This window comes from Salmo trutta, chromosome 40 (assembly GCF_901001165.1).
Source record: "Salmo trutta chromosome 40, fSalTru1.1, whole genome shotgun sequence".
Taxonomy (NCBI): domain Eukaryota; kingdom Metazoa; phylum Chordata; class Actinopteri; order Salmoniformes; family Salmonidae; genus Salmo; species Salmo trutta.
This window is the reverse complement of record NC_042996.1, coordinates 4783246-4810618: the sequence shown is the minus strand read 5'-3', so window position 1 is coordinate 4810618 and position 27373 is coordinate 4783246. Positions and strand designations below refer to the sequence as shown.

The 27373-nt window shown below is 43.4% G+C and overlaps 1 protein-coding gene across 1 annotated transcript; it reads left to right on the top strand.

Annotated features, from left to right (window-relative positions):
• The first annotated feature begins 1610 nt into the window (after positions 1-1610).
• LOC115180580 (sodium- and chloride-dependent GABA transporter 2) lies at positions 1611-27373 on the top strand. The gene is made up of 16 exons (XM_029742768.1): positions 1611-1794; positions 2484-2700; positions 3636-3770; positions 5585-5725; positions 5900-6011; positions 6164-6208; positions 7302-7431; positions 7639-7773; positions 18614-18717; positions 22488-22612; positions 23178-23290; positions 23592-23729; positions 23889-23991; positions 24422-24525; positions 26117-26266; positions 26484-27373. Exons 2-16 carry the CDS (start codon positions 2499-2501, stop codon positions 26649-26651), a joined length of 1905 nt encoding a protein of 634 aa, XP_029598628.1. The 5' UTR covers positions 1611-1794; positions 2484-2498; the 3' UTR covers positions 26652-27373.

The following is a 27373-nucleotide window of genomic DNA, read 5'->3' as shown; positions in this document are numbered from 1 at the left end:
CTTGAATTGAAAATGTATCTTATGTATTTGTTACAACAAGATTAAATCATATTTAGCTTTTTAGTTAATAACAGAAAGAATGACATTTTCCTAGAATCATTAATGACGTCTCCCTGAGTTCCGACTTCAGTGCATTCCAGACAACTGGGAACTCGAACAAAAACGAGCTCCTACTGTGAAAAAAATAGTTTTGAAGGTCATACAACTCGGAATTTCAGAGCACTCTCGTCTGTGTGCCAGAGCGCAGAATAACTGATGTATTTACGAACGCTCAACACCCTGTTGAATATGCGGTGTCAGTAAACCTTGGCAAAAAAGCGTAATTCAATTGTTGCCAGCAGCACAGTTACAGTCACCAACGCTCTGGATAACACGAAAACAGCCTAACCAGCTCTGCTAGAGCAAGAAAAATGGTCAGTGAGGTGTTCTCTCGTTTATGTCTGGATGTAACTAGCTAACTTTAGCCAGTTAGCTTGGGTGCTTGACTGCGGTTGTGAGGTCAGAACGCTCGGATCAACCCTCCTCCGCCAGAGCGTCCAGTGTGGCTCTGAATTTACTAACGGGCAATCTGACAATGCTCTGAATTTACTAACTGACAATCTGACAATGCTCTGAATTTACTAACTGACAATCTGACAATGCTCTGAATTTACTAACGGGCAATCTGACAATGCTCTGAATTTACTAACTGACAATCTGACAATGCTCTGAATTTACTAACTGACAATCTGACAATGCTCTGAATTTACTAACTGACAATCTGACAATGCTCTGAATTTACTAACGGGCAATCTGACAATGCTCTGAATTTACTAACTGACAATCTGACAATGCTCTGAATTTACTAACGGACAATCTGACAATGCTCTGAATTTACTAACGGACAATCTGACAATGCTCTGAATTTACTAACTGACAATCTGACAATGCTCTGAATTTACTAACGGACAATCTGACAATGCTCTGAATTTACAAACGCCCAGAGCGCACACACGCACTCTGAACGCACGCGCTCTGGCACTCCAGATTGAATTTACTTACTAACTCACCCCATGTCGGCAACTCTGGCCTCTTCCTAGAGCTCCCACTTTCCGACCCGAAGATCACTTACGTCATGATTTGACTTATTATTTTCCGAGTTCCCGTTTGTCTTGAAAGCACCATATACAGTTGCTCCCTGCCTGGCAATTCCCCCCCAAAAATTACATTGTGAAGAAAGTGCACAACAGGTGAATTAATGTATGGAATAAACATATCTAAATTGCTTACTTTGTGATGGTACTATTTGAAGAGCAATTGTATTTACTTTAGGCCTATCACAAACAATCATCAGCCCTTATTATGACAAGAATTCCAGACATTCCAGTGAGTCTGACTGAGGGATTGAAATAAATTGTCTCTACCTAATTCTTTGTTACTCAACACATTATGGAATATGATAGGATAGGCCAATGCAAAACAAATAATCAAAACGTTTCTTATTTTCTTTAATTTAATTTAAATGATTTAGTTGAGTACATTTTTGTTAAACTTGTGGACATGTCAACTCTCTTCCACATATCAATGGTCCTCCACAATGCTAGGCTGTTTTACAGTATCATTGTAAATAGCTGTTATAGGCGATCATCCTGGTTCAGTTCAATACCATGTGAAGGCTTTGGAGTTTGTAGACACGCCCCTACTCTCACTTCAACATTCTTTCCAAAGACCTTCTATCTGTGCAGCCAAAGGAACTGCTTCATTGACTCCTACCAGCTGTGTGGAAAAGCAGGATCTATTGCGTTAAAATAGTGGGTGAGTTGTAAGATATATTTTGCATGCATAATTGAATGATTGTGCCTAATACATGGAGGATTCACAGAAATTATAATGCTCACTAAATATTTCTTCTTGCATTCATGAATCCTTTTTCTCAAACAAATAAATTGCAAACTTTTGGATTTTAGCATATGCCTAAATAAAAGTTCAAGCTAAATAGCCTATAAGTCCGCATCTGCATGATTGTATTGCGTTGCGTTACTGCATTGTACATTACTGCACATAATCCATGGAGGAAATGTGCTTAATGGGAAAACACCTTAACGTCAATGTCTTGTGGATATCTAAAACAATCAATTATTATCTTATTTTTCATACATTTGTGTAGATAGGCTATGACTGACTGCATAACTAAGCAAACAAATAGCCTAGTCATAAATGTTAGTATCCTAGGAGGAGTAGAATGTCTGCATTAGGATCAAGCCTCAGGCTCTCTACAGAACAAAGACTTAATCTGTCTTGATAGGGACATATTGTGTTGAAGAGAGCCTCTGAGTAACGGAAGATGTAAACACAGAGTCCACACCAGATTTAACAATGAGAGGGAGAGCGGAACAAAGAGAGACAGGAGGAGTGTGTGTGTGTGTGTGGGAGAGAGAGAGAGAGAGAGAGAGCTTTGGCAATATTTACAAAATGTCCTGCCAATAAAGCATTTTGAATTTAAGAGAAAGTGAGTGAACATGGAAGAGGAGATGGTTGGAGGGACCACTCCGGGAGGACCAGTGGACTCAGAGGCCCAGAAACGGAGCCTCGAGGATGCGGTTCAGCAGGAGAGGGGCAAGTGGGCCAACAAGACTGAATTCCTGCTCTCCATGGCTGGTGAGATCATTGGCCTGGGCAACGTATGGCGCTTCCCTTATCTGTGCTACAAGAACGGCGGAGGTAAGTAAACCAGCACCTCCCCATCTAATGAGGTGGAAACTGAGCTGCACTTCCTAACCTTCTGCCAAATATATGACCATATTAGAGACACATATTTCCCTCAGATTACACAGACCCACAAAGAATTCAAAAAACAAATCAAATTTTGATAAACTCCCATATCTATTGGGTGAAATACCACAGTGTGCCATCACAGCAGCAAAATTTGTGACCTGTTGCCACAAGAAAAGAGCAACCAGTGAAGAACAAACACCACTGTAAATACAACCTATATTTATGTTTATTTATTTTCCCTTTTGTACTTTAACTATGTGCACATCATTACAACACTGTATAGACATAATAGGACATTTGAAATGTCTTTATTCTTTTGGAACTTGTGTTAGTGTAATATTTACTGTTCATGTTTTTTTTATTGAATTGAGAGAAAGAGAGAGAGAGAGAAGAGAGAGAGAGAAGAGAGAGAGAGAAGAGAGAGAGATAAGAAATATGTTGCCCGAGGGAGTTGACTCTTGTGTCCGCTAACCCTGTGGGCGGAGCTTCACCTCTAATATTCTGTGAGCAACAAAAGATGTGTGCTTCCTAAAAAACAAGGATACCAGGCCTGCAATTGCTTTTGTGCAGCCTCAAAGGCTCTCTGTATTCACTGGAAAGTTAATGAATTTCCTTATGAAGGATATCTATTCAGCTGTCAACTCTTTTCATGGACTCGTAGCTAAAGAACATGTTCTAACTACTGTACAGCAATACACCATCATCACACAACTGAAATGTCAATAAGCATTTCCTTGGTCTATTCACACAAAATGTTTTGTCATTCATCTCAATGGATTTATCTTTGTATCCTTCCTGCTGTTCTATTCACCATTTACCATAGCAACACACCTTTCATACAGTAAACACTCTTCTTCATTGGTGTTTCTAACCCTCCACAGGTGTCTTCTTTATCCCGTACTTTGTGTTCCTCTTCTTCTGTGGTATCCCTGTGTTCTTCCTGGAGACGGCATTGGGCCAGTACACCAGCGAGGGCGGGGTCACAGCCTGGAGGAAGATATGTCCCATGTTCGAAGGTGATTACTCTGTCTGCTCCTTACATTATTACATTATGGGCCAGTTCCCCAGATACAGATTTAGCCTATGGTGAACCTTCCAGTCAGGTCACCCATGATACAAGTCAGTAATCGACATCCATCCATGTCTGAGGACGTCGGGAGATGATGTAGAAACCAGCCACTAGGGGCAACAGTGAGCTCTGCTACCTTTAAGTAGGTTTTGGTTTTGCTGGTTTTGCTAGTTTTGCTAGGGAATTGTGGGTGGGCGTAAACATCTGCCTTTGGTTCCAAAAGTAGCATGTTCGAATCCAGAAAGAAAGTGGTTTTTGATATTTTTGTTTTAAGTCTAACCCAAACCTTAACCCTTACCTTAAGCATTCGGAGTTAATGCCTAACCTTAAAAATACAGAGTTAATGCCTAAACTTAACTTTAAACACTTAAAAATGTGACGTTTGGAACAACTTTGAAATTTGACGTTTGAGGAACATGGATGAACGTCTAGTTCTGACGTGAGACTGTGAGAGCTTATAGCAGTCTTCTTTATTAATAGATGTCAAGTCCCCTGTTTTGGGGACATGCGCGGTTCTGGTATCGTTTCCGACTGCCATTTTCACTGATAAATTGATCTGTGGACACCATAGGTCGAAATGGCTTGTATTGAGCAGTAGCCCTGATTCTCACGGACACAGGAGTATATGTGGGGTGTCCCTCTTTCCATTTTATTCACTCTTCCGACTGTCCATCAACTCCTGGCTGAACCTTACATCACAGCCACTAACAACACATATGCCTGGAGTCCTTACATCGTAGCACAGCAGGAGAGAGTGGTTTCGTCGCTGTACCACATTCAGAGATCGATTTATTGACAGTAAACTCAAATAATTCATACATTTTAAACAAAAACACTTTCTGCTTGTAACAGACGTACAAGATTAATATGAGATAAAAGGCAAGTTCTAAACGAGCTCAGTGAGACGTTCACAGCGATGGGGGTAGACCTTTAGAAAATATGCACATTTTCTCTAACACTAAACATACAAATATGTACAGTTATAAGGAAGGTGAACTCTTATACTTAGTCGTTGTATAATTTGATTATACTATATTTCGAAAGCGTGTATCATTTCAAGCCTTTATTCATGTCATTTCAAGCCTTCTTCATACAGTTCTGTTGAATAGGAAATACATAATATAAAATATTTAATATTTTCATATTTGCATGATATTTCTACTGTGTACTTGAGCTTGTATCTTCAAAAGGGACTACACCTCAGCAATTTATAACTATTCTTGCCATAAAGGTGAGATTTGAACCTTTCTTGGAGTATGCAGCATTACTAGTTATAGTTTATGGCCCTCTCATGATAAATAATTACTTTTGGAGATTACGTAGATTACATTTTTGATTACATAACCGTTACAATGGCTTTTTAGTGCAGGACTATCCAATATTTGTGTCCGGGAAACGTGCCTTGTGCCAGTTAAAACAGGGTTTAAAACGTGTTGTTTCCGGCTAAACTCATGAGATGCTGCTGTATACAAAGACATTGATGGAAAACAAATACATTTGACATTTTCTATATGTAACAGTCATTTGCTAGGTAGTAAGCAGGCTTTTGTTCCAGCCCAGTGCTAACACTACCGATTCAACTTAACAAGGTCTCAATGAGATGTTTGTTTATTTAGGTGTTGTAGTGCTGGGCTGGACCAAAAGCCTGCACGCCCTGTAGTTCTCCAGATCCATGGTTTGCCCACTGTGCTAAGTTACTAAGTTATTTAAAGAACGGTCACCTTATCAAATGTTAACCTGGCTTTGCTTTTCCATCTACAGGAGTGGGAATTGCATCCCAAGTGATTGTGGCGTACTTGAACATCTATTACATAGTGGTGCTAGCCTGGGGTCTGTTCTACCTATTCAACTCCTTCAGGAATCCACTGCCCTGGTCCACCTGTGACAATGAGTGGAATACTGGTACAAGAACTCAACACAGACACAGACACACACACGCAGACATAGACACACGTGCACGTATGCATGTGCACATACTTACTTACTCAAACTCACTCACTAATTCTCTCTCTCTCTGTCTCTGTCTCTCTCTCTTGTCTCTGTCTCTCTCGTTCTCTCTCTCTAACATTCTCACAGAGAACTGTCATAATTTGAGTTCCATGTTGTTGAACCCACACCTGTCCCAGTTAGACTCAGACTGGTCCTTCCTTCACAACCAGACTGACTATAATGATGACTATATGTTCAGGTAGGTCTCCTTATTGCACTTTGAAGATATCAGATGGGTGTAGATGAGGTACAGTCATGCATACATTGAGATTACTATATTGTACATCATATGGTTCCTTTTGCTATTTCTCACTGCTTTTTCATTGGTTTACCCCCCTCTTTCTCTTTCAGTAATGAAACCATGACGATCACGTCTCCCGAGGAGGAGTTTTGGGCGTACGTTTGAAACCAATCATAACTTCTGAAATACACACGCACACATAAGCACACACACATACTGATAGTGATGATGATGAGTCATGCTGACAGACAATATAGGGCCCACCCAACGGCCCAGCAGCCCAGTAGAACACCGGGTAAGGGAAATTAGCCAATTACTGCCTGGAGGGAACCATAAAACAACCAATTAGAGCACTCGATAAGGATTATTTTGTGTTCAAATTCAGTGTTGTTGTTTTGTTAGACTAGTCTGGTGATTTCGTAATAGGCCATGGTTCTTCCCACATGATACATTCCTGATGGTGTTTCCGGGTGGTGCAGGATTGGGAAATGGGCTGAGAACAGCCATCTAAAGCGTTTTCTTCTAAATGAGAACAATATGTGTCCTTTCTTTGGGGTTCAAAGCCTAAACTAAAACCCTCTAAACTAAACTGGGAAAAATGGAACATCTGTATTTATCACACCGATGCTATTTTGTCTCTGTATTCATGCAGAGGCTCCATATGGAGACTATAAAGTTGGAAAAAGAACACGTGTTTTTCTGTCGGACCGGCTGTCGCTGTGAATTTGTATAGGTTAGATTTGTGTGGGGAGAGGATCTCTGAAATAAAACACCATGTCTAAGATGGTATGTAGTACATAGAGGGTCATGGTATTGGGATTTGACGTAATTTGAGGAACGTCGATTTTGACCCATTAATTCCTTGTGGTTACTGGGTTAATTCCGCATGATTACTAGGTTAAAACAGAAACAACTAAAAGGGTTAAGTTTAGGTATTAATTCCAAATGGTTAAGGTTAGGGTTACGGTTTGGGGAAAGCATAAAATGAAATAATAATTAAATAATAAGCGCTGTTTCCATTTATCATCATCAAGTACTCTCCCTTGTTGCTAAACATTTGTGAACTGCTGTGGCGCCATGGTCTAAACGTCTCTCTGACCAGCCTGGTGTGTGTGTGTGTGTGTGTGTGTGTGTGTGTGTGTGTGTGTGTGTGCATTCGTGTGTGTGCCTTCGTGTGTGTGTGTGTGTGTGTGTGTGTGCATGTGTGCTTACATATGTGTGTGTGTGTGTGTGTGTGTTGTTCCCCAGTCGTCGGGTGTTGAGGACATCAGATAATGTGTCTCTGGGTGCTGTGCATTGGGACCTGGCTCTCTGTTTGCTGCTGGCCTGGATCATCTGCTACTTCTGCATCTGGAAGGGAGTCAAATCTACAGGCAAGGTGAGCTGGCAGCCTCCCATACAGACCAAAACAACAGGATCAAATTCATTAGGGCACACCGCAGCAAAATGTTTTGCAAGGGAAAACTAAAATGAGTGCTTCTTATTGGCCAAGTCCAGGTAGTACCTCCCTGTTTCAGTCTGTACAATCTCTTCATGTGTGTGTGTGTGTCTGTGTGTTCAAGTGTATCTTCATGTGTGACCACAGGTGGTGTACTTCACAGCAACGTTCCCCTACCTGATGCTCTTCATCCTGTTTATCCGAGGTGTGACTCTACCAGGGGCTGGAGAGGGCCTAAAGTACTATCTCTGGCCTCAAATGGACAAGATCTTGGAACCTGGGGTAAGACTGATGGGACAGGGATGGTAGTAGGGAGGAAAGATGGTAGTAGGGAGGAAAGATGGCAGTAGGAAATAAAGATGGTAGTAGGGAATAAAGATGGTAGTAGGGAATAAAGATGGTAGTAGGGAGGAAAGATGGTAGTAGGGAGGAAGGATGGTAGTAGGTAGGAAAGATGGTAGTAGGGAGGAAGGATGGTAGTAGGGAGGAAAGATGGTAGTAGGGAATAAAGATGGTAGTAGGGAATAAAGATGGTAGTAGGAAGGAAAGATGGTAGTAGGGAATACAGATGGTAGTAGGGAGGAAGGATGGTAGTAGGGAATACAGATGGTAGTAGGGAGGAAGGATGGTAGTAGGGAGGAAAGATGGTAGTAGGGAATAAAGATTGTAGTAGGGAATAAAGATGGTAGTAGGAAGGAAAGATGGTAGTAGGGAATAAAGATTGTAGTAGGGAATAAAGATGGTAGTAGGGAATAAAGATGGTAGTATGGAGGAAGGATGGTAGTAGGGAATACAGATGGTAGTAGGGAGGAAGGATGGTAGTAGGGAGGAAAGATGGTAGTAGGGAATAAAGATTGTAGTAGGGAATAAAGATGGTAGTAGGAAGGAAAGATGGTAGTAGGGAATAAAGATTGTAGTAGGGAATAAAGATGGTAGTAGGGAATAAAGATGGTAGTAGGGAGGAAAGATGGTAGTAGGGAGGAAGGATGGTAGTAGGGAATAAAGATGGTAGTCCGGAGGAAGGATGGTAGTAGGGAGGAAGGATGGTAGTAGGTAATACAGATGGTAGTAGGGAGGAAAGATGGTAGTAGGGAATAAAGATTGTAGTAGGGAATAAAGATGGTAGTAGGAAGGAAAGATGGTAGTAGGCAGGAAAGATGGTAGTAGGGAGGAAAGATGGTAGTAGGGAGGAAGGATGGTAGTAGGTAGGAAAGATGATAGTACGGAGGAAAGATGGTAGTAGGGAGGAAGGATGGTAGTAGCGAGGAAGGATTGTAGTAGGGAGGAAGGATGGTAGTAGGGAATAAAGATGGTAGTATGGAGGAAGGATGGTAGTAGGGAATACAGATGGTAGTAGGGAGGAAGGATGGTAGTAGGGAATACAGATGTTAGTAGGGAGAAAAGATGGTAGTAGGGGATACAGATGTTAGTAGGGAATACAGATGTTAGTAGGGAGGAAAGATGGTAGTAGGGAATAAAGATGGTATTAGGGAATACAGATGGTAGTAGGGAATACAGATGGTAGTAGGGAATACAGATGTTAGTAGGGAGGAAAGATGGTAGTAGGGAATACAGATGTTAGTAGGGAGGAAAGATGGTAGTACGGAGGAAGGATTGTAGTAGGGAATACAGATGTTAGTAGGGAGTAAAGATGGTAGTAGGGAATAAATATGGTAGTAGGGAATAAAGATGGTAGTACGGAGGAAGGATGGTAGTAGGGAGTAAAGATGGTAGTAGGGAGGAAAGATGGTATTACGGAGGAAGGAAGATGGTAGTAGGGAGGAAAGATGGTAGTAGGGAATACAGATGGTAGTAGGGAGTAAAGATGGTAGTAGGGAATAAAGATGGTAGTAGGGAGGAAAGATGGAAGTAGGGAATAAAGATGGTAGTAGGGAGGAAAGATGGTATTACGGAGGAAGGATGGTAGTAGGGAGGAAAGATGGTAGTAGGGAATAAAGATGGTAGTAGGGAATAAAGATGGTAGTAGGGAATAAAGATAGTAGTAGGGAATAAATATGGTAGTAGGGAATAAAGATGGTAGTAGGGAGGAAAGATGGTAGTAGGGAATATAGATGGTAGTAGGGAGGAAAGATGGTAGTAGGGACGAAGGATGGTAGTAGGGAGGAAGGATGTTAGTAGGGAGGAAGGATGGTAGTACGGAGGAAGGATGGTAGTAGCGAGGAAGGATTGTAGTAGGGAGGAAGGATGGTAGTAGGGAGGAAAGATGGTAGTAGGGAGGAAGGATGGTAGTAGGGAATACAGATGGTAGTAGGGAGGAAGGATGGTAGTAGGGAATACAGATGGTAGTAGGGAGGAAGGATGGTAGTAGGTAGGAAAGATGGTAGTAGGGAATACAGATGTTAGTAGGGAGGAAAGATGGTAGTAGGGAATACAGATGTTAGTAGGGAGAAAAGATGGTAGTAGGGAATACAGATGTTAGTAGGGAATACAGATGTTAGTAGGGAGGAAAGATGGTAGTAGGGAATACAGATGTTAGTAGGGAGGAAAGATGGTAGTAGGGAATACAGATGTTAGTAGGGAGAAAAGATGGTAGTAGGGAATACAGATGTTAGTAGGGAATACAGATGTTAGTAGGGAGGAAAGATGGTAGTAGGGAATAAAGATGGTATTAGGGAATACAGATGGTAGTAGGGAATACAGATGGTAGTAGGGAATACAGATGTTAGTAGGGAGGAAAGATGGTAGTAGGGAATACAGATGTTAGTAGGGAGGAAAGATGGTAGTACGGAGGAAGGATTGTAGTAGGGAATACAGATGTTAGTAGGGAGTAAAGATGGTAGTAGGGAATAAAGATGGTAGTAGGGAATAAAGATGGTAGTATGGAGGAAGGATGGTAGTAGGGAGTAAAATGGTATTAGGGAGGAAAGATGGAAGTAGGGAATAAAGATGGTAGTAGGGAGGAAAGATGGTATTACGGAGGAAGGAAGATGGTAGTAGGGAGGAAAGATGGTAGTAGGGAATAAAAATGGTAGTAGGGAGGAAAGATGGTAGTAGGGAATAAAGATGGTAGTAGGGAGGAAAGATGGTAGTACGGAGGAAGGATGGTAGTAGGGAATAAAGATGGTAGTAGGGAGGAAAGATGGAAGTAGGGAATAAAGATGGTAGTAGGGAGGAAAGATGGTATTACGGAGGAAGGAAGATGATAGTAGGGAGGAAAGATGGTAGTACGGAGGAAGGATGGTAGTAGGGAATACAGATGGTAGTAGGGAGTAAAGTTGGTAGTAGGGAATAAAGATGGTAGTAGGGAGGAAAGATGGTATTACGGAGGAAGGATGGTAGTAGGGAGGAAAGATGGTATTACGGAGGAAGGATGGTAGTAGGGAGGAAAGATGGTAGTAGGGAATAAAGATAGTAGTAGGGAATAAAGATGGTAGTAGGGAATAAAGATGGTAGTAGGGAGGAAAGATGGTAGTAGGGAATATAGATGGTAGTAGGGAGGAAAGATGGTAGTAGGGAGGAAAGATGGTAGTAGGGACGAAGGATGGTAGTAGGGAGGAAAGATGGTAGTAGGGAGGAAGGATGGTAGTAGGGAGGAAGGATGGTAGTAGGGAGGAAAGATGGTAGTAGGTAGGAAAGATGGTAGTAGGGAATAAAGATGGTAGTAGGGAATATAGATGGTAGTAGGGAGGAAAGATGGTAGTATGGAGGAAAGATGGTAGTAGGTAGGAAAGATGGTAGTAGGGAATAAAGATGGTAGTAGGGAGGAAGGATGTAGTAGGGAGGAAGGATGGTAGTACGGAGGAAGGATGGTAGTAGGGAGGAAGGATGGTAGTAGGGAATAAAGATGGTAGTAGGGAGGAAGGATGGTAGTAGAGAATACAGATGTTAGTAGGGAGGAAAGATGGTAGTAGGGAGGAAATATGGTAGTAGGGAATACAGATGTTAGTAGGGAGGAAAGATGGTAGTAGGGAATACAGATGTTAGTAGGGAGGAAAGATGGTAGTAGGGAATAAAGATGGTATTAGGAAGGAAAGATGGTAGTACGGAGGAAGGATTGTAGTAGGGAATACTGATGTTAGTAGGGAGGAAAGATGGTAGTAGGGAATAAAGATGGTATTAGGAAGGAAAGATGGTAGTACGGAGGAAGGATTGTAGTAGGGAATACAGATTTTAGTAGGGAGTAAAGATGGTAGTAGGGAATAAAGATGGTAGTAGGGAATAAAGATGGTAGTAGGGAGGAAAGATGGTAGTAGGGAATAAAGATAGTAGTAGGGAATAAATATGGTAGTAGGGAATAAAGATGGTAGTAGGGAGGAAAGATGGTAGTAGGGAATATAGATGGTAGTAGGGAATATAGATGGTAGTAGGGAGGAAAGATGGAAGTAGGGAATAAAGATGGTAGTAGGGAGGAAAGATGGTATTACGGAGGAAGGAAGATGGTAGTAGGGAGGAAAGATGGTAGTAGGGAATAAAGATGGTAGTAGGGAGGAAAGATGGTAGTACGGAGGAAGGATGGTAGTAGGGAATAAAGATGGTAGTAGGGAGGAAAGATGGAAGTAGGGAATAAAGATGGTAGTAGGGAGGAAAGATGGTATTACGGAGGAAGGAAGATGGTAGTAGGGAGGAAAGATGGTAGTACGGAGGAAGGATGGTAGTAGGGAATAAAGATGGTAGTAGGGAGTAAAGATGGTAGTAGGGAATAAAGATGGTAGTAGGGAGGAAAGATGGAAGTAGGGAATAAAGATGGTAGTAGGGAGGAAAGATGGTAGTAGGGAATAAAGATAGTAGTAGGGAATAAATATGGTAGTATGGAATAAAGATGGTAGTAGGGAGGAAAGATGGTAGTAGGGAATATAGATGGTAGTAGGGAATATAGATGGTAGTAGGGAGGAAAGATGGTAGTATGGAGGAAAGATGGTAGTAGGGAGGAAGGATGGTAGTAGGGAGGAAAGATGGTAGTAGGGAATACAGATGGTAGTTGGGAATACAGATGGTAGTAGGGAATACAGATGGTAGTAGGGAATACAGATGGTAGTAGGGAATACAGATGGTAGTAGGGAATACAGATGGTAGTAGGGAATAAATATGTTAGTAGGGAGGGAAGATGGCAGACACTACTTCCTCTACTATGTTATTTTTTTCTCTCTCTTTCTCTGCTCACAATCCCAAAGCGGAACTGGGGTCTTAGCAAAAAAAGCAAACCAAGACCCTTTAGAGTAAAGCAGGAACCCCAACACACCATAACATCAACACGCGGTAACAAAAACACCATCCTCCCGGAGTAGGATGAAGTTGCCCCTAGACGCTGATCTTGGGTCAGTTTTGTATTTTCCCCACTGATTTATTTAAGATAATCTTTTTTCGTAGTCCAATGACCGAACGACAATGGCAAGGGTCAAACACTCAGGCATTCAGACGATTTCTTCAAGTGCCAGAGAGTCCCACAAAAGAGACATTCTTTGGTATGGATTACCTTTGATCTTAGTACAACATGGCATGTGACCTGATGGCTTCTAGGGTCCGGTGTCGCGGTCCCTGGAGAGGTCAAGCCTCGTTTCAGGGGTCAACTATCCTCCAACTTTGTTTCCTGTTGTGTGGGGCTCGTTGGATCAGGAGTTGTGAGTTTGTTTCTTTGTATCATATTTCAACCAGTCTATTTTAAAAGGAAACGTGCTGTTTTTCCGTAGCGAGACGTCAACATTGGGGAGGGTGAATAATATTACGTTAATTAACCTAATGGCTAAAACACTGATTCTCAAACAACTAAATTACTGTACAACATCATCTTTCTAGGTATCCCAGCAAACATACGCCAAGACAGATGTGTCATATCATGTGCGGACAAAAGGATAGTTACAAACCTAACATCTTTAAGTTCATAGGTGTAGGGTGTGAGAAAAGTCGCTAAAGCAATTAGATACCTGGGGGAGGATTGAGAGGAGGACGGGGGCGCTGGCGTGGGAATCCCCAGTGACTTCGACTGGAACGGTGGCCAAATGAAAACAGGGTCTGGGTGATGATCGGTTATGTAACTCTGTGTCCCGGCACAGCTGAAGAACAGACCCGGGAAAAAATGTGTGTTCGATTGCATGCCATGTATTTTATTTTGGATTTGGGGAAGAAGTCTGGAGTGAAAGTTGTGTATTAGTTTAGGGGTCTGTGTATAAACAGAGAGGAGAGGTTTAGGGGTCTGTGTATAAACAGAGAGGAGAGGTTTAGGGGTCTGTGTATAAACAGAGAGAAGAGGTTTAGGGGTCTGTGTATAAACAGAGAGGAGAGGTTTAGGGGTTTGTGTATAAACAGAGAGGAGAGGTTTAGGGGTCTGTGTATAAACAGAGAGGAGAGGTTTAGGGGTCTATGTATAAACAGAGAGAAGAGGTTTAGGGGTCTGTGTATAAACAGAGAGGAGAGGTTTAGGGGTCTGTGTATAAACAGAGAGGAGAGGTTTAGGGGTCTGTGTATAAACAGAGAGAAGAGGTTTAGGGGTCTGTGTATAAACAGAGGAGAGGTTTAGGGGTCTGTGTATAAACAGAGAGGAAGAGGTTTAGGGGTCTGTGTATAAACAGAGAGAAGAGGTTTAGGGGTCTGTGTATAAACAGAGAGAAGATGTTTAGGGGTCTGTGTCCAGACAGAGAGAAGAGCTTTAGGGGTTGGTGTATAAACAGAGAGGAAGAGGTTTAGGGGTCTGTGTATAAACAGAGAGAAGAGGTTTAGGGGTTTGTGTATAAACAGAGAGGAGAGGTTTAGGGGTCTGTGTATAAACAGAGAGGAAGAGGTTTAGGGGTCTGTGTATAAACAGAGAGAAGAGGTTTAGGGGTCTGTGTATAAACAGAGAGGAGAGGTTTAGGGGTCTGTGTATAAACAGAGAGGAGAGGTTTAGGGGTCTGTGTATAAACAGAGAGGAGAGGTTTAGGGGTCTGTGTATAAACAGAGAGAAGAGGTTTAGGGGTCTATGTATAAACAGAGAGAAGAGGTTTAGGGGTCTGTGTATAAACAGAGAGGAGAGGTTTAGGGGTCTGTGTATAAACAGAGAGGAGAGGTTTAGGGGTCTGTGTATAAACAGAGAGAAGAGGTTTAGGGGTCTGTGTATAAACAGAGAGGAGAGGTTTAGGGGTCTGTGTATAAACAGAGAGGAAGAGGTTTAGGGGTCTGTGTATAAACAGAGAGAAGAGGTTTAGGGGTCTGTGTATAAACAGAGAGAAGAGGTTTAGGGGTCTGTGTATAAACAGAGAGAAGATGTTTAGGGGTCTGTGTCCAGACAGAGAGAAGAGCTTTAGGGGTCTGTGTATAGACAGAGAGAAGAGCTTTAGGGGTCTGTGTATAGACAGAGAGAAGAGCTTTAGGGGTTTGTGTATAGACAGAGAGGAGCTTTAGGGGTCTGTGTATAGACAGAGAGAGGAGCTTTAGGGGTTTGTGTATAGACAGAGAGAATATCTTTAGGGGTCTGTGTATAGACAGAGAGAAGAGCTTTAGGGGTCTGTGTACAGACAGAGAAGAGCTTTAGGGGTTTGTGTACAGACAGAGAGAAGAGCTTTAGGGGTTTGTGTATAGACAGAGAGGAGCTTTAGGGGTCTGTGTATAGACAGAGAGGAGCTTTAGGGGTTTGTGTATAGACAGAGAGGAGCTTTAGGGGTTTGTGTATAGACAGAGAGGAGCTTTAGGGGTTTGTGTATAGACAGAGAGGAGCTTTAGGGGTCTGTGTATAGACAGAGAGAAGAGCTTTAGGGGTCTGTGTACAGACAGAGAGGAGCTTTAGGGGTTTGTGTATAGACAGAGAGAAGAGCTTTAGGGGTTTGTGTACAGACAGAGAGAAGAGCTTTAGGGTTTTGTGTATAGATAGAGAGAAGAGCTTTAGGGTTTTGTGTATAGACAGAGAGAAGAGCTTTAGGGGTCTGTGTACAGATAGAGAGAAGAGCTTTAGGGTTTTGTGTATAGACAGAGAGAAGAGCTTTAGGGGTTTGTGTACAGACAGAGGGGAGCTTTAGGGGTCTGTGTATAGACAGAGAGAAGAGCTTTAGGGGTTTGTGTATAGATAGAGAGAAGAGCTTTAGGGTTTTGTGTATAGACAGAGAGAAGAGCTTTAGGGGTTTGTGTATAGACAGAGAGGAGCTTTAGGGGTTTGTGTATAGACAGAGAGAAGAGCTTTAGGGGTTTGTGTATAGACAGAGAGAAGAGCTTTAGGTGTTTGTGTATAGATAGAGAGAAGAGCTTTAGGGGTCTGTGTATAGACAGAGAGAAGAGCTTTAGGTGTTTGTGTATAGACAGAGAGGAGCTTTAGGGGTTTGTGTATAGACAGAGAGAAGAGCTTTAGGTGTTTGTGTATAGACAGAGAGGAGCTTTAGGGGTTTGTGTATAGACAGAGAGAAGAGCTTTAGGGGTTTGTGTACAGACAGAGAGGAGCTTTAGGGGTCTGTGTATAGACAGAGAGAAGAGCTTTAGGGGTTTGTGTATAGATAGAGAGAAGATCTTTAGGGATCTGTGTACAGACAGAGAGGAGCTTTAGGGGTTTGTGTATAGACAGAGAGAAGATCTTTAGGGGTTGGTGTATAAACAGAGAGAAGAGGTTTAGGGGTTTGTGTATAGACAGAGAGAAGAGCTTTAGGGGTTTGTGTATAGACAGAGAAAAGAGCTTTAGGGGTCTGTGTACAGACAGAGAGAAGAGCTTTAGGGGTTTGTGTATAGACAGAGAGGAGCTTTAGGGGTTTGTGTATAGACAGAGAGAAGAGCTTTAGGGGTTTGTGTATAGACAGAGAGAAGAGCTTTAGGGGTTTGTGTATAGACAGAGAGAAGAGCTTTAGGGGTCTGTGTACAGATAGAGAGAAGAGCTTTAGGGTTTTGTGTATAGACAGAGAGAAGAGCTTTAGGGGTTTGTGTACAGACAGAGAGGAGCTTTAGGGGTCTGTGTATAGACAGAGAGAAGAGCTTTAGGGGTTTGTGTATAGATAGAGAGAAGAGCTTTAGGGTTTTGTGTATAGACAAAGAGAAGAGCTTTAGGGGTTTGTGTATAGACAGAGAGGAGCTTTAGGGGTTTGTGTATAGACAGAGAGAAGAGCTTTAGGGGTTTGTGTATAGACAGAGAGAAGAGCTTTAGGTGTTTGTGTATAGATAGAGAGAAGAGCTTTAGGGGTCTGTGTATAGACAGAGAGAAGAGCTTTAGGTGTTTGTGTATAGACAGAGAGGAGCTTTAGGGGTTTGTGTATAGACAGAGAGAAGAGCTTTAGGTGTTTGTGTATAGACAGAGAGGAGCTTTAGGGGTTTGTGTATAGACAGAGAGAAGAGCTTTAGGGGTTTGTGTACAGACAGAGAGGAGCTTTAGGGGTCTGTGTATAGACAGAGAGAAGAGCTTTAGGGGTTTGTGTATAGATAGAGAGAAGATCTTTAGGGATCTGTGTACAGACAGAGAGGAGCTTTAGGGGTTTGTGTATAGACAGAGAGAAGATCTTTAGGGGTTGGTGTATAAACAGAGAGAAGAGGTTTAGGGGTTTGTGTATAGACAGAGAGAAGAGCTTTAGGGGTTTGTGTATAGACAGAGAGAAGAGCTTTAGGGGTCTGTGTACAGACAGAGAGAAGAGCTTTAGGGGTTTGTGTATAGACAGAGAGGAGCTTTAGGGGTTTGTGTATAGACAGAGAGAAGAGCTTTAGGGGTTTGTGTATAGACAGAGAGAAGAGCTTTAGGGGTTTGTGTATAGACAGAGAGAAGAGCTTTAGGGGTCTGTGTACAGACAGAGAGGAGCTTTAGGGGTTTGTGTATAGACAGAGAGGAGCTTTAGGGGTTTGTGTATAGACAGAGAGAAGAGCTTTAGGGGTTTGTGTATAGACAGAGAGAAGATCTTTAGGGATCTGTGTACAGACAGAGAGGAGCTTTAGGGGTTTGTGTATGGACAGAGAGAAGAGCTTTAGGGGTCTGTGTATAGATAGAGAGAAGATCTTTAGGGGACTGTGTACAGACAGAGAGGAGCTTTAGGGGTTTGTGTATAGACAGAGAGAAGAGCTTTAGGGGTTTGTGTATAGACAGAGAGAAGAGCTTTAGGGGTTGGTGTATAAACAGAGAGAAGAGGTTTAGGGGTTTGTTTTATAGACAGAGAGGAGCTTTAGGGGTCTGTGTACAGACAGAGAGAAGAGCTTTAGGGGTTTGTGTATAGACAGAGAGGAGCTTTAGGGGTCTGTGTATAGACAGAGAGAAGAGCTTTAGGGGTTTGTGTATAGATAGAGAGAAGATCTTTAGGGGTCTGTGTATAGACAGAGAGAAGAGCTTTAGGGGTTTGTGTATAGACAGAGAGAAGATCTTTAGGGGTCTGTGTACAGATAGAGAGAAGATCTTTAGGGGTCTGTGTATAGACAGGGAGAGGAGAAATGAAGGGGCCCATCCCAGCTGGCTGTGGTAGTATGTGGATTATACTGGGATGGATAATGGATTTTGTTTTGGGGCAGACTGCAGGCCTCCCAGGCCCTATCGCCCTCCTGCTAACGCTAACCAGATGCTGCTATGAGTGCGTCTGCTGAGGGTCTGCTGAGAGGGTTGATGCTGTCAACACACACACATAGGAAGTGCAAGCAGACACAGGCAGCCACTCATACACACAAACACGCACATGAACAGACACACAGATGGGTGTTGGCCTGAGAAAGACAGTAGAGAGCCCAGATTATTGGCCCTAGACTACCCTGATGTTACACAAGTTGTAGTTGATTGTTGTCAGCTTTGACAGAGTAATTTATCCAATATTTTATGGGTCTACAGAAGATGCATTTGATGAAAGCCACCTGGTTTTGACCGTTTTTTGTTTACTTTAATGAGTGAAAGTAGCTGAACATGTGGCAGGAAACTGGATATTCTTTCTTCCTGTACTCTACCCCCCCATTCTCTCTTTCTCTTCTCCATATCTCCATCCCTCTTACTCTCTTTCCTACCTCCCTCCTTCCCTCTCCTCCCTCCATCCCTCTCTCCCCCGTCTTTCACTCCTTGCCTCCCCCCTCTCTCTCCATCTCCCTCTCTCTCCTTGCCTTCCTCTCTCTTCTCCCTTCCTCCATACCTCCCATTCTCTCTCCTACCCTCTCTCTCTCCTCCCTTTCTCCATCCAGCATCCCCCTCCCTCCCTCCATCCATCCCTCTCACTATCTCTAACTCCATCCCTCTCTCCCTCTCCCCCTCTCTCTCTAGGTGTGGCGTGATGCAGGGACCCAGGTGTTTTTCTCCTACGCTGTATGTCAGGGAGTCCTCACCTCTCTGGGCAGCTACAACAAGTACAACAACAACTGTTACAAGTCAGTGTGACACACCACTGCACACAGCTTCCCCTTCAAAACTATATTTGAATCGTCACATAAAAACTAAAATATTTTCAAGTACTTCAACTGTGCTTGATTTAGTTTGCGCTTTATGAAAGGAACCAATGGAATAGTCCCAAAAGTGAAAAACTGCACATCGCTTTTCTTTCCAAACGGTATCCTCTCACATTGATTTAGAGTATCATGCTAGGTCCCTCTTGACGTTATTTGAATTGGATCACCCAGACCTGGGTCAAACACATCATTATGTCACATGGTTTCCAACACTTGAGCTATGCTTGATATAGTTTGCTGTGTACAATAGATCCAATGGAATGGTCCCAAATGTGCAAACTCCACGCTAAATCAAGCGCACCTCATATACCTTCAAGTGTTTAGTTTGAACTAAAACAGCTAAAAGAACACTGGCAAGTATAATTGATGATGTGTTCTTTGTTCTTATGTACAGTACCTTCCTGTGAGGTTGCATAAGCAAACACTACATGATTGTGATTTTACACAACATGTTGTGTTCCAGGGAGTGATAGTGATTTTAACTACCATGTTGTGTTCCAGGGAGTGATAGTGATTTTAACTACCATGTTGTGTTCCAGAGAGTGATAGTGATTTTACACACCTTGTTGTGTTCCAGGGAGTGATAATGATTTTACAAACCTTGTTGTGTTCCAGGGTGTGATAGTGATTTTAACTACCATGTTGTGTTCCAGGGAGTGATAGTGATTTTAACTACCATGTTGTGTTCCAGGGAGTCATAGTGATTTTACACACCATGTTGTGTTCCAGAGAGTGATAGTGATTTTACACACCTTGTTGTGTTCCAGGGAGTGATAGTGATTTTAACTACCATGTTGTGTTCCAGGGAGTGATAGTGATTTTACAAACCTTGTTGTGTTCCAGGGAGTGATAGTGATTTTAACTACCATGTTGTGTTCCAGGGAGTGATAGTGATTTTAACTACCATGTTGTGTTCCAGGGAGTGATAGTGATTTTACACACCTTGTTGTGTTCCAGGGAGTGATAGTGGTTTTACACACCATGTTGTGTTCCAGGGAGTGATAGTGATTTTACACACCATGTTGTGTTCCAGGGAGTGATAGTGATTTTACACACCATGTTGTGTTCCAGGGAGTGATAGTGATTTTACACACCATGTTGTGTTCCAGGGAGTGATAGTGGTTTTAACTACCATGTTGTGTTCCAGGGAGTGATAGTGATTTTACACACCATGTTGTGTTCCAGGGAGTGATAGGGATTTTACACACCATGTTGTGTTCCAGGGAGTGATAGTGATTTTACACACCATGTTGTGTTCCAGGAAGTGATAGTGGTTTTAACTACCATGTTGTGTTCCAGGGAGTGATAGTGATTTTACACACCATGTTGTGTTCCAGGGAGTGATAGTGATTTTACACACCATGTTGTGTTCCAGAGAGTGACAGTGATTTTACACACCTTGTTGTGTTCCAGGGAGTGATAGTGATTTTAACTACCATGTTGTGTTCCAGGGAGTGATAGTGATTTTAACTACCATGTTGTGTTCCAGGGAGTAATAGTGATTTTAACTACCATGTTGTGTTCCAGGGAGTGATAGTGATTTTACAAACCTTGTTGTGTTCCAGGGAGTGATAGTGATTTTATCTACCATGTTGTGTTCCAGGGAGTAATAGTGATTTTAACTACCATGTTGTGTTCCAGGGAGTGATAGTGATTTTACAAACCTTGTTGTGTTCCAGGGAGTGATAGTGATTTTATCTACCATGTTGTGTTCCAGGGAGTTTTAGTGATTTTAACTACCATGTTGTGTTCCAGGGAGTGATAGTGATTTTAACTACCATGTTGTGTTCCAGAGAGTGATAGTGATTTTACACACCTTGTTGTGTTCCAGGGAGTGATAGTGATTTTAACTACCATGTTGTGTTCCAGGGAGTGATAGTGATTTTACAAACCTTGTTGTGTTCCAGGGAGTGATAGTGATTTTAACTACCATGTTGTGTTCCAGGGAGTGATAGTGATTTTAACTACCATGTTGTGTTCCAGGGAGTGATAGTGATTTTAACTACCATGTTGTGTTCCAGAGAGTGATAGTGATTTTACACACCTTGTTGTGTTCCAGGGAGTGATAGTGGTTTTACACACCATGTTGTGTTCCAGGGAGTGATAGTGATTTTACACACCTTGTTGTGTTCCAGGGAGTGATAGTGATTTTACACACCTTGTTGTGTTCCAGAGAGTGATAGTGATTTTACACACCTTGTTGTGTTCCAGGGATTGATTGCGATTTTACTCACCTTGTTGTGTTCCAGAGAGTGATAGTGATTTTACACACCATGTTGTGTTCCAGGGAGTGATAGTGATTTTACACACCATGTTGTGTTCCAGGGAGTGATAGTGATTTTACACACCTTGTTGTGTTCCAAGGAGTGATAGTGATTTTACGTACCATGTTGTGTTCCAGGGAGTGATAGTGATTTTACACACCATGTTGTGTTCCAGGGAGTGATAGTGATTTTACACACCATGTTGTGTTCCAGGGAGTGATAGTGATTTTGCACACCATGTTGTGTTCCAGGGAGTGATAGTGATTTTACACACCTTGTTGTGTTCCAGGGAGTGATAGTGATTTAACTACCATGTTGTGTTCCAGGGAGTGATAGTGGTTTTACGTACCATGTTGTCTTCCAGGGAGTGATAGTGATTTTACACACCATGTTGTGTTCCAGGGAGTGATAGTGATTTTAACTACCATGTTGTGTTCCAGGGAGTGATAGTGATTTTACACACCATGTTGTGTTCCAGGGAGTGATAGTGATTTTACACACCATGTTGTGTTCCAGGGAGTGATAGTGATTTTACACACCATGTTGTGTTCCAGGGAGTGATAGTGATTTTACACACCTTGTTGTGTTCCGGGGAGTGATAGTGATTTTAACTACCATGTTGTGTTCCAGGGAGTGATAGTGATTTTAACTACCATGTTGTGTTCCAGGGAGTGATAGTGGTTTTACATACCATGTTGTCTTCCAGGGAGTGATAGTGATTTTACACACCATGTTGTGTTCCAGGGAGTGATAGTGATTTTACACACCTTGTTGTGTTCCAGGGAGTGATAGTGATTTTACACACCTTGTTGTGTTCCAGAGAGTGATAGTGATTTTACACACCTTGTTGTGTTCCAGGGAGTGATTGTGATTTTACACACCTTGTTGTGTTCCAGAGAGTGATAGTGATTTTACACACCATGTTGTGTTCCAGGGAGTGATAGTGATTTTACACACCTTGTTGTGTTCCAGGGAGTGATAGTGATTTTACACACCTTGTTGTGTTCCAGAGAGTGATAGTGATTTTACACACCTTGTTGTGTTCCAGGGATTGATTGCGATTTTACTCACCTTGTTGTGTTCCAGAGAGTGATAGTGATTTTACACACCATGTTGTGTTCCAGGGAGTGATAGTGATTTTACACACCATGTTGTGTTCCAGGGAGTGATAGTGATTTTACACACCTTGTTGTGTTCCAAGGAGTGATAGTGATTTTACGTACCATGTTGTGTTCCAGGGAGTGATAGTGATTTTACACACCATGTTGTGTTCCAGGGAGTGATAGTGATTTTACACACCTTGTTGTGTTCCAGGGAATGATATTGATTTTAACTACTATGTTGTGTTCCAGGGAGTGATAGTGATTTTACACACCTTGTTGTGTTCCAGGGAGTGATATTGATTTTAACTACCATGTTGTTTTCCAGGGATTGCGTGGCACTCTGCATTCTCAACAGTGCCACCAGCATCTTTGCTGGATTTGCCGTCTTCTCCGTACTGGGATTCATGGCTCACTCACTCAACGTGGACATGAATGAAGTCGTTAAAGGAGGTGGGCCTCTTTCCTCCACATCCCCCTCTTCCTCCTCCTTCCTCATCTTCATCCCTTTTCAAGTCACACTCCTTACTGCAGAGGTGAAGTTTGTCAACACCTTTATATAGAATGAGATTCCTTCATTTCTGTTATATATCGTGTGAAGCTGGGATCTCCAACTCTGGTCCTAAAAATGTACTAGGTGTATAGGTGTTTGTTCCAGAACAGACATATTTGATCAAACAATTTGTGGTCCAGACTGAAGACTATAATTAGTTGATGTGAAATAGGTATGTTAGTGCTGCGGCAGAACAAGAGCCTGCACTCCCAGTATCTCTCCCAGTAGAGATGGAGAAGCCTGTGCTATAGGTACGATACTGCTCACTGTCATAACCAATAATGGCCACAAGAGGGCCCTTCAGCCCAATGTACCACACCATAAAACTATCTCAACTGGTCTCCTCCACACAGCATTAAGCCAACACATCAACAGCTGAACAATCCCATATGCATTTTTCAGTCCGGTGATATTTACCTGCAAACACTAATAAACTAATGTGTGTGTGTGGGCTGTTTCCCACAGGACCTGGTCTGGCTTTCATCGCCTATCCCAAAGCCGTGTCCCTGCTACCAGGGGCCCAGTTCTGGGCCGTCCTCTTTTTTATTATGGTTATCTTACTGGGCCTGGACAGCCAGGTACTGTACAGGGACATGTTGGTGTGTGTGTGTGTGTGTGTGTGTGTGTGTGTGTGTGTGTGTGTGTGTGTGTGTGTGTGTGTGTGTGTGTGTGTGTGTGTGTGTGTGTGTGTGTGTGTGTGTGTGTGTGTGTTTGTGTGTGTGTGTGTGTGTGTGTGTTTGATCGAGTTGTATTTAATTTATTAAGCTTAAATCAGTTAATGTGTAATTTTCAGTTGACAGGATACATCTTTGTGCATGTATGTGTGTGTGTGTGTGTGTGTGTGTGTTGTGAACATGTTGTGTGTGTGTTCCCTCCCAGTTTGTGTGTGTAGAGAGCTTGGCCACATCCATCACTGACATGTTCCCTGATGTACTGCGGAGGTCTGGCCGGAGAGAGATCTTAGTACTAGTCATCGCTGTAGTCTGCTTCCTACTGGGTCTGCCTCTCATCACTGAGGTAGGAGAGAGGGAGTGGTGGAAGAGAGATATATAGAGGGTGGGAGTCAGAGAAAAAGAGAGATGGAGGGAGAGAGAGAGAGACGGATGCTAGTAAACTCTTCAATAGCACTAGGAACAGCAGTTCACCTCTGACATGTTCTTCTGTCCTTCCCATCAGAATGGGATAGTCCTCTTTCAGTTGATTGACTCGTACGGCGCCAGTGGGACCAGTCTGCTGTTCATTGCATGTTTTGAGTGCATCGCCGTCGCCTGGGTCTACGGTGAGTGACGTCACTATTAACATGATTGTACTGACTATGTTTTCTGTAGTAACTGTTCTAATCGTTAAAGTGAATCTATACTGGGCCAGTTTCCTGGACCCAGATGAAGCCTGGTTCTGGACTAAAATGCTATTTCTAGGAATATTCTCCATTGGGCATGCTATTTAGTCCAGTACTACAATGGGTCTAAGGACAGTCCCAGCCAGTCACATGTTCATACTTGTACATGAAGTGTTTCCATACATTCACAGTAACATTACGTCTACATTGAAGTTCTATTACCAGTCTACAAGGGAAGTGGGACACATGGTAGACCACTGTGTCTCAACATGTTTTCAGTCAATCGAGGGGGACCCATGTGTGTGTGTTTCTATCAAAATGAAGAGATGGATCTCCACTAAAAAAAAGTGTGGATGGATTGGCTTTCCAGGTGCGAACCGTTTCCTTGACAACATTGAAGACATGATAGGCTACCGTCCTTTCCCTTCGGTGCTGAAGTACTGCTGGCTGTTTGTGACACCTCTCATCTGTGGGGTGAGTAAGACAGACACCTGAGTCACCTCTCTCTCTCTCTCTCTCTCTTTTCATCTTTCTCTGCGTCTTTCTTTATGCTCATGTTCTCTTTCTTCATTATCTCTCTCCTGCTTTCATCTTGTTCTATTTCTTTCTCTGCACCTTTTGCTCTCTCTCTCTCTCTCTCTCTCTGCATCTGTCTTTATCTTAATGTTTCCTGTCTCTCCCTCGTGGTCTGTCTCTCCCTCATGGTCTCTCTCTCCCTCGTGGTCTGTCTCTCCCTCGTGGTCTCTCTCTCTCTCCCTCGTGGTCTCTCTCTCTCTCCCTCGTGGTCTCTCTCTCTCTCCCTCGTGGTCTCTCTCTCCCTCGTGGTCTGTCTCTCCCTCGTGGTCTCTCTCTCCCTCGTGGTCTGTCTCTCCCTCGTGGTCTCTCTCTCCCTCGTGGTCTCTCTCTCCCTCGTGGTCTCTCTCTCTCTCCCTCGTGGTCTGTCTCTCCCTCATGGTCTGTCTCTCCCTCGTGGTCTCTCTCTCCCTCGTGGTCTCTCTCTCCCTCGTGGTCTCTCTCTCCCTCGTGGTCTCTCTCTCCCTCATGGTCTCTCTCTCCCTCGTGGTCTCTCTCCCTCGTGGTCTCTCTCTCCCTCGTGGTCTCTCTCTCTCTCCCTCGTGGTCTGTCTCTCCCTCGTGGTCTCTCTCCCTCGGGGTCTCTCTCCCTCATGGTCTCTCTCTCCCTCGTGGTCTCTCTCTCCCTGGTGGTCTCTCTCTCCCTCATGGTCTCTCTCTCCCTCGTGGTCTCTCTCTCCCTCGTGGTCTCTCTCTCTCTCCCTCGTGGTCTGTCTCTCCTCGTGGTCTCTCTCTCCCTCGTGGTCTCTCTCTCCCTCGTGGTCTCTCTCTCCGTGGTGGTCTCTCTCTCCCTCATGGTCTCTCTCTCCCTCGTGGTCTCTCTCTCCCTCATGGTCTCTCTTTCCCTCGTGGTCTGTCTCTCCCTCGTGGTCTCTCTCTCCCTCATGGTCTCTCTCTCCCTCGTGGTCTCTCTCTCCCTAGTGGTCTCTCTCTCCCTCGTGGTCTCTCTCTCCCTCGTGGTCTCTCTCTCGTGGTCTCTCTCTCCCTGGTGGTCTGTCTCTCCCTCATGGTCTCTCTCTCCCTCGTGGTCTCTCTCTCCCTCGTGGTCTCTCTCTCCCTCATGGTCTCTCTCTCCCTGGTGGTCTCTCTCTCCCTCGTGGTCTCTCTCTCCCTCGTGGTCTCTCTCTCGTGGTCTCTCTCTCCCTGGTGGTCTGTCTCTCCCTCATGGTCTCTCTCTCCCTCCCTCTTCCTTCTAAATTTGCATTAAAACACGTATATTCCTTCTATCCGCAAATTAATAGCAAATGACATTTGTTGATCACTATCTTTCTAATACCCTTTTCACAATACCGAGCCAAACTAAGCCGAGCTGTACTGGAATGGCCTGGGTACGCATCACCCAGTTGCTGGAGCTGTGCTGGAAAGCACAATGTGAAAATAAAATATCCCAGCCAGCACAGTACAGTTCGGGCTGGCCCTATAGTGGGAATCAGGTTTAAGTTGACAGTATCCAAGGCTAACCTTCATCTCCACCTCTTCCTGGTTCTCCTCAGATCACCCTGGTGTATGACACACTGACCAGTTCATCAACCAATCTAAATCTAGAGTACGCACCTGGGCCCTGGGCCTCCCGAGTGGCCTCTCTCCTCATCCTCACCCCGCTGATGTGCATCCCTGTCTACATTCTGCTGTGTCTGTGGAGGGTGAGTGTCTATACCTCACCTACCGTCACTCCATCATCACCCACCAGGCACCTACTGGGTGTCTACTCATAGATGTGTTGGTTTAGGGGTGGGTGGGGGAGGTGTATGTGTATACATTTAAATATCTGTGTGTGTGTGCGCACGCGTGTGTGGGTGTGTGCATGAATGTGGGTATTGTGGTTTCTCTTCAGTGTTTTGACCATGTCCTTCCTCCCAGAATCCTAAAGGGATGACCACTCCGTCCAGTGACATGCGCCAGGCACGGCCACACGAACCCAGACTCACCGTGTGTGAGCGTGTCATCATCAAGGGACAAGAGAAACCCCCCAGGATCGCAGGGCATCGGGATGAGAAGCTGGCCATGGAGGAGATCAGTGGAGTCTAGTGTCGATGACATCATAGAACCTCGACCGTCAGGGTGCTGGGCTGCCTGGTTGGTCTATGCAGGGATACCATGAAAGTCTGGGTCGTATTCATTATGGCGTCAGGTAGCCTAGCGGTTAAGAGTGTTGTGCCAGTAACCGAAAGGTCAACTGGTTCGAATCCCCTAGCCGACTAGGTAAAAAATATGATGTGCCCTTGAGCAAGGCACTTCATCATAATTGTTCCTGTAAGTTGCTCTGGATAAAAATGTCTGCTAAATAACTAAAATGTAAAAATTTGCTCACCAAATGGATGAAAAAGGACTGAAAAAGGAGGGACAACCTGAACTTGTTCAATAATAAAAATGATGCACATTTTCTATTAAATGCTTCGCTACGCTGTGCTTTAATGAATACAACCCAGACTTCAACTGACCAGACTGAATGGCAGATACAGCAGGGCAAAGTCAACACCAACAAAAACAAATGGTTGACATTTCAGATGCATCATGCTACAAATGTTTACACCTGTTCTTGAATATTGGTGTTTTCTCTCTGTTGTATCTGTTATTGTTTACTTTTCCTCCTGGATTGTTATTTTTTTTTACCATTTTGATAACCTAGTCCAGAACCCTTTCATATACCTCATATGTTACACTAATGAACCTTGTATATTTCTATGTGCTACATTTTTTTACTTGCCCCATAAACAACCACCTCATAATAAATTAAAAGGTTTTCTGTA

Coding starts and splice junctions, on each gene's coding strand:
- LOC115180580 (XM_029742768.1), top strand. CDS start 2,499: ATGGAAGAGGAGATGGTTGGAGGGACCACTCCGGGAGGACCAGTGGAC. Junction 2,701..3,635: donor GTGCTACAAGAACGGCGGAG/GTAAGTAAACCA, acceptor AACCCTCCACAG/GTGTCTTCTTTATCCCGTAC. Junction 26,267..26,483: donor TTCTGCTGTGTCTGTGGAGG/GTGAGTGTCTAT, acceptor CCTTCCTCCCAG/AATCCTAAAGGGATGACCAC.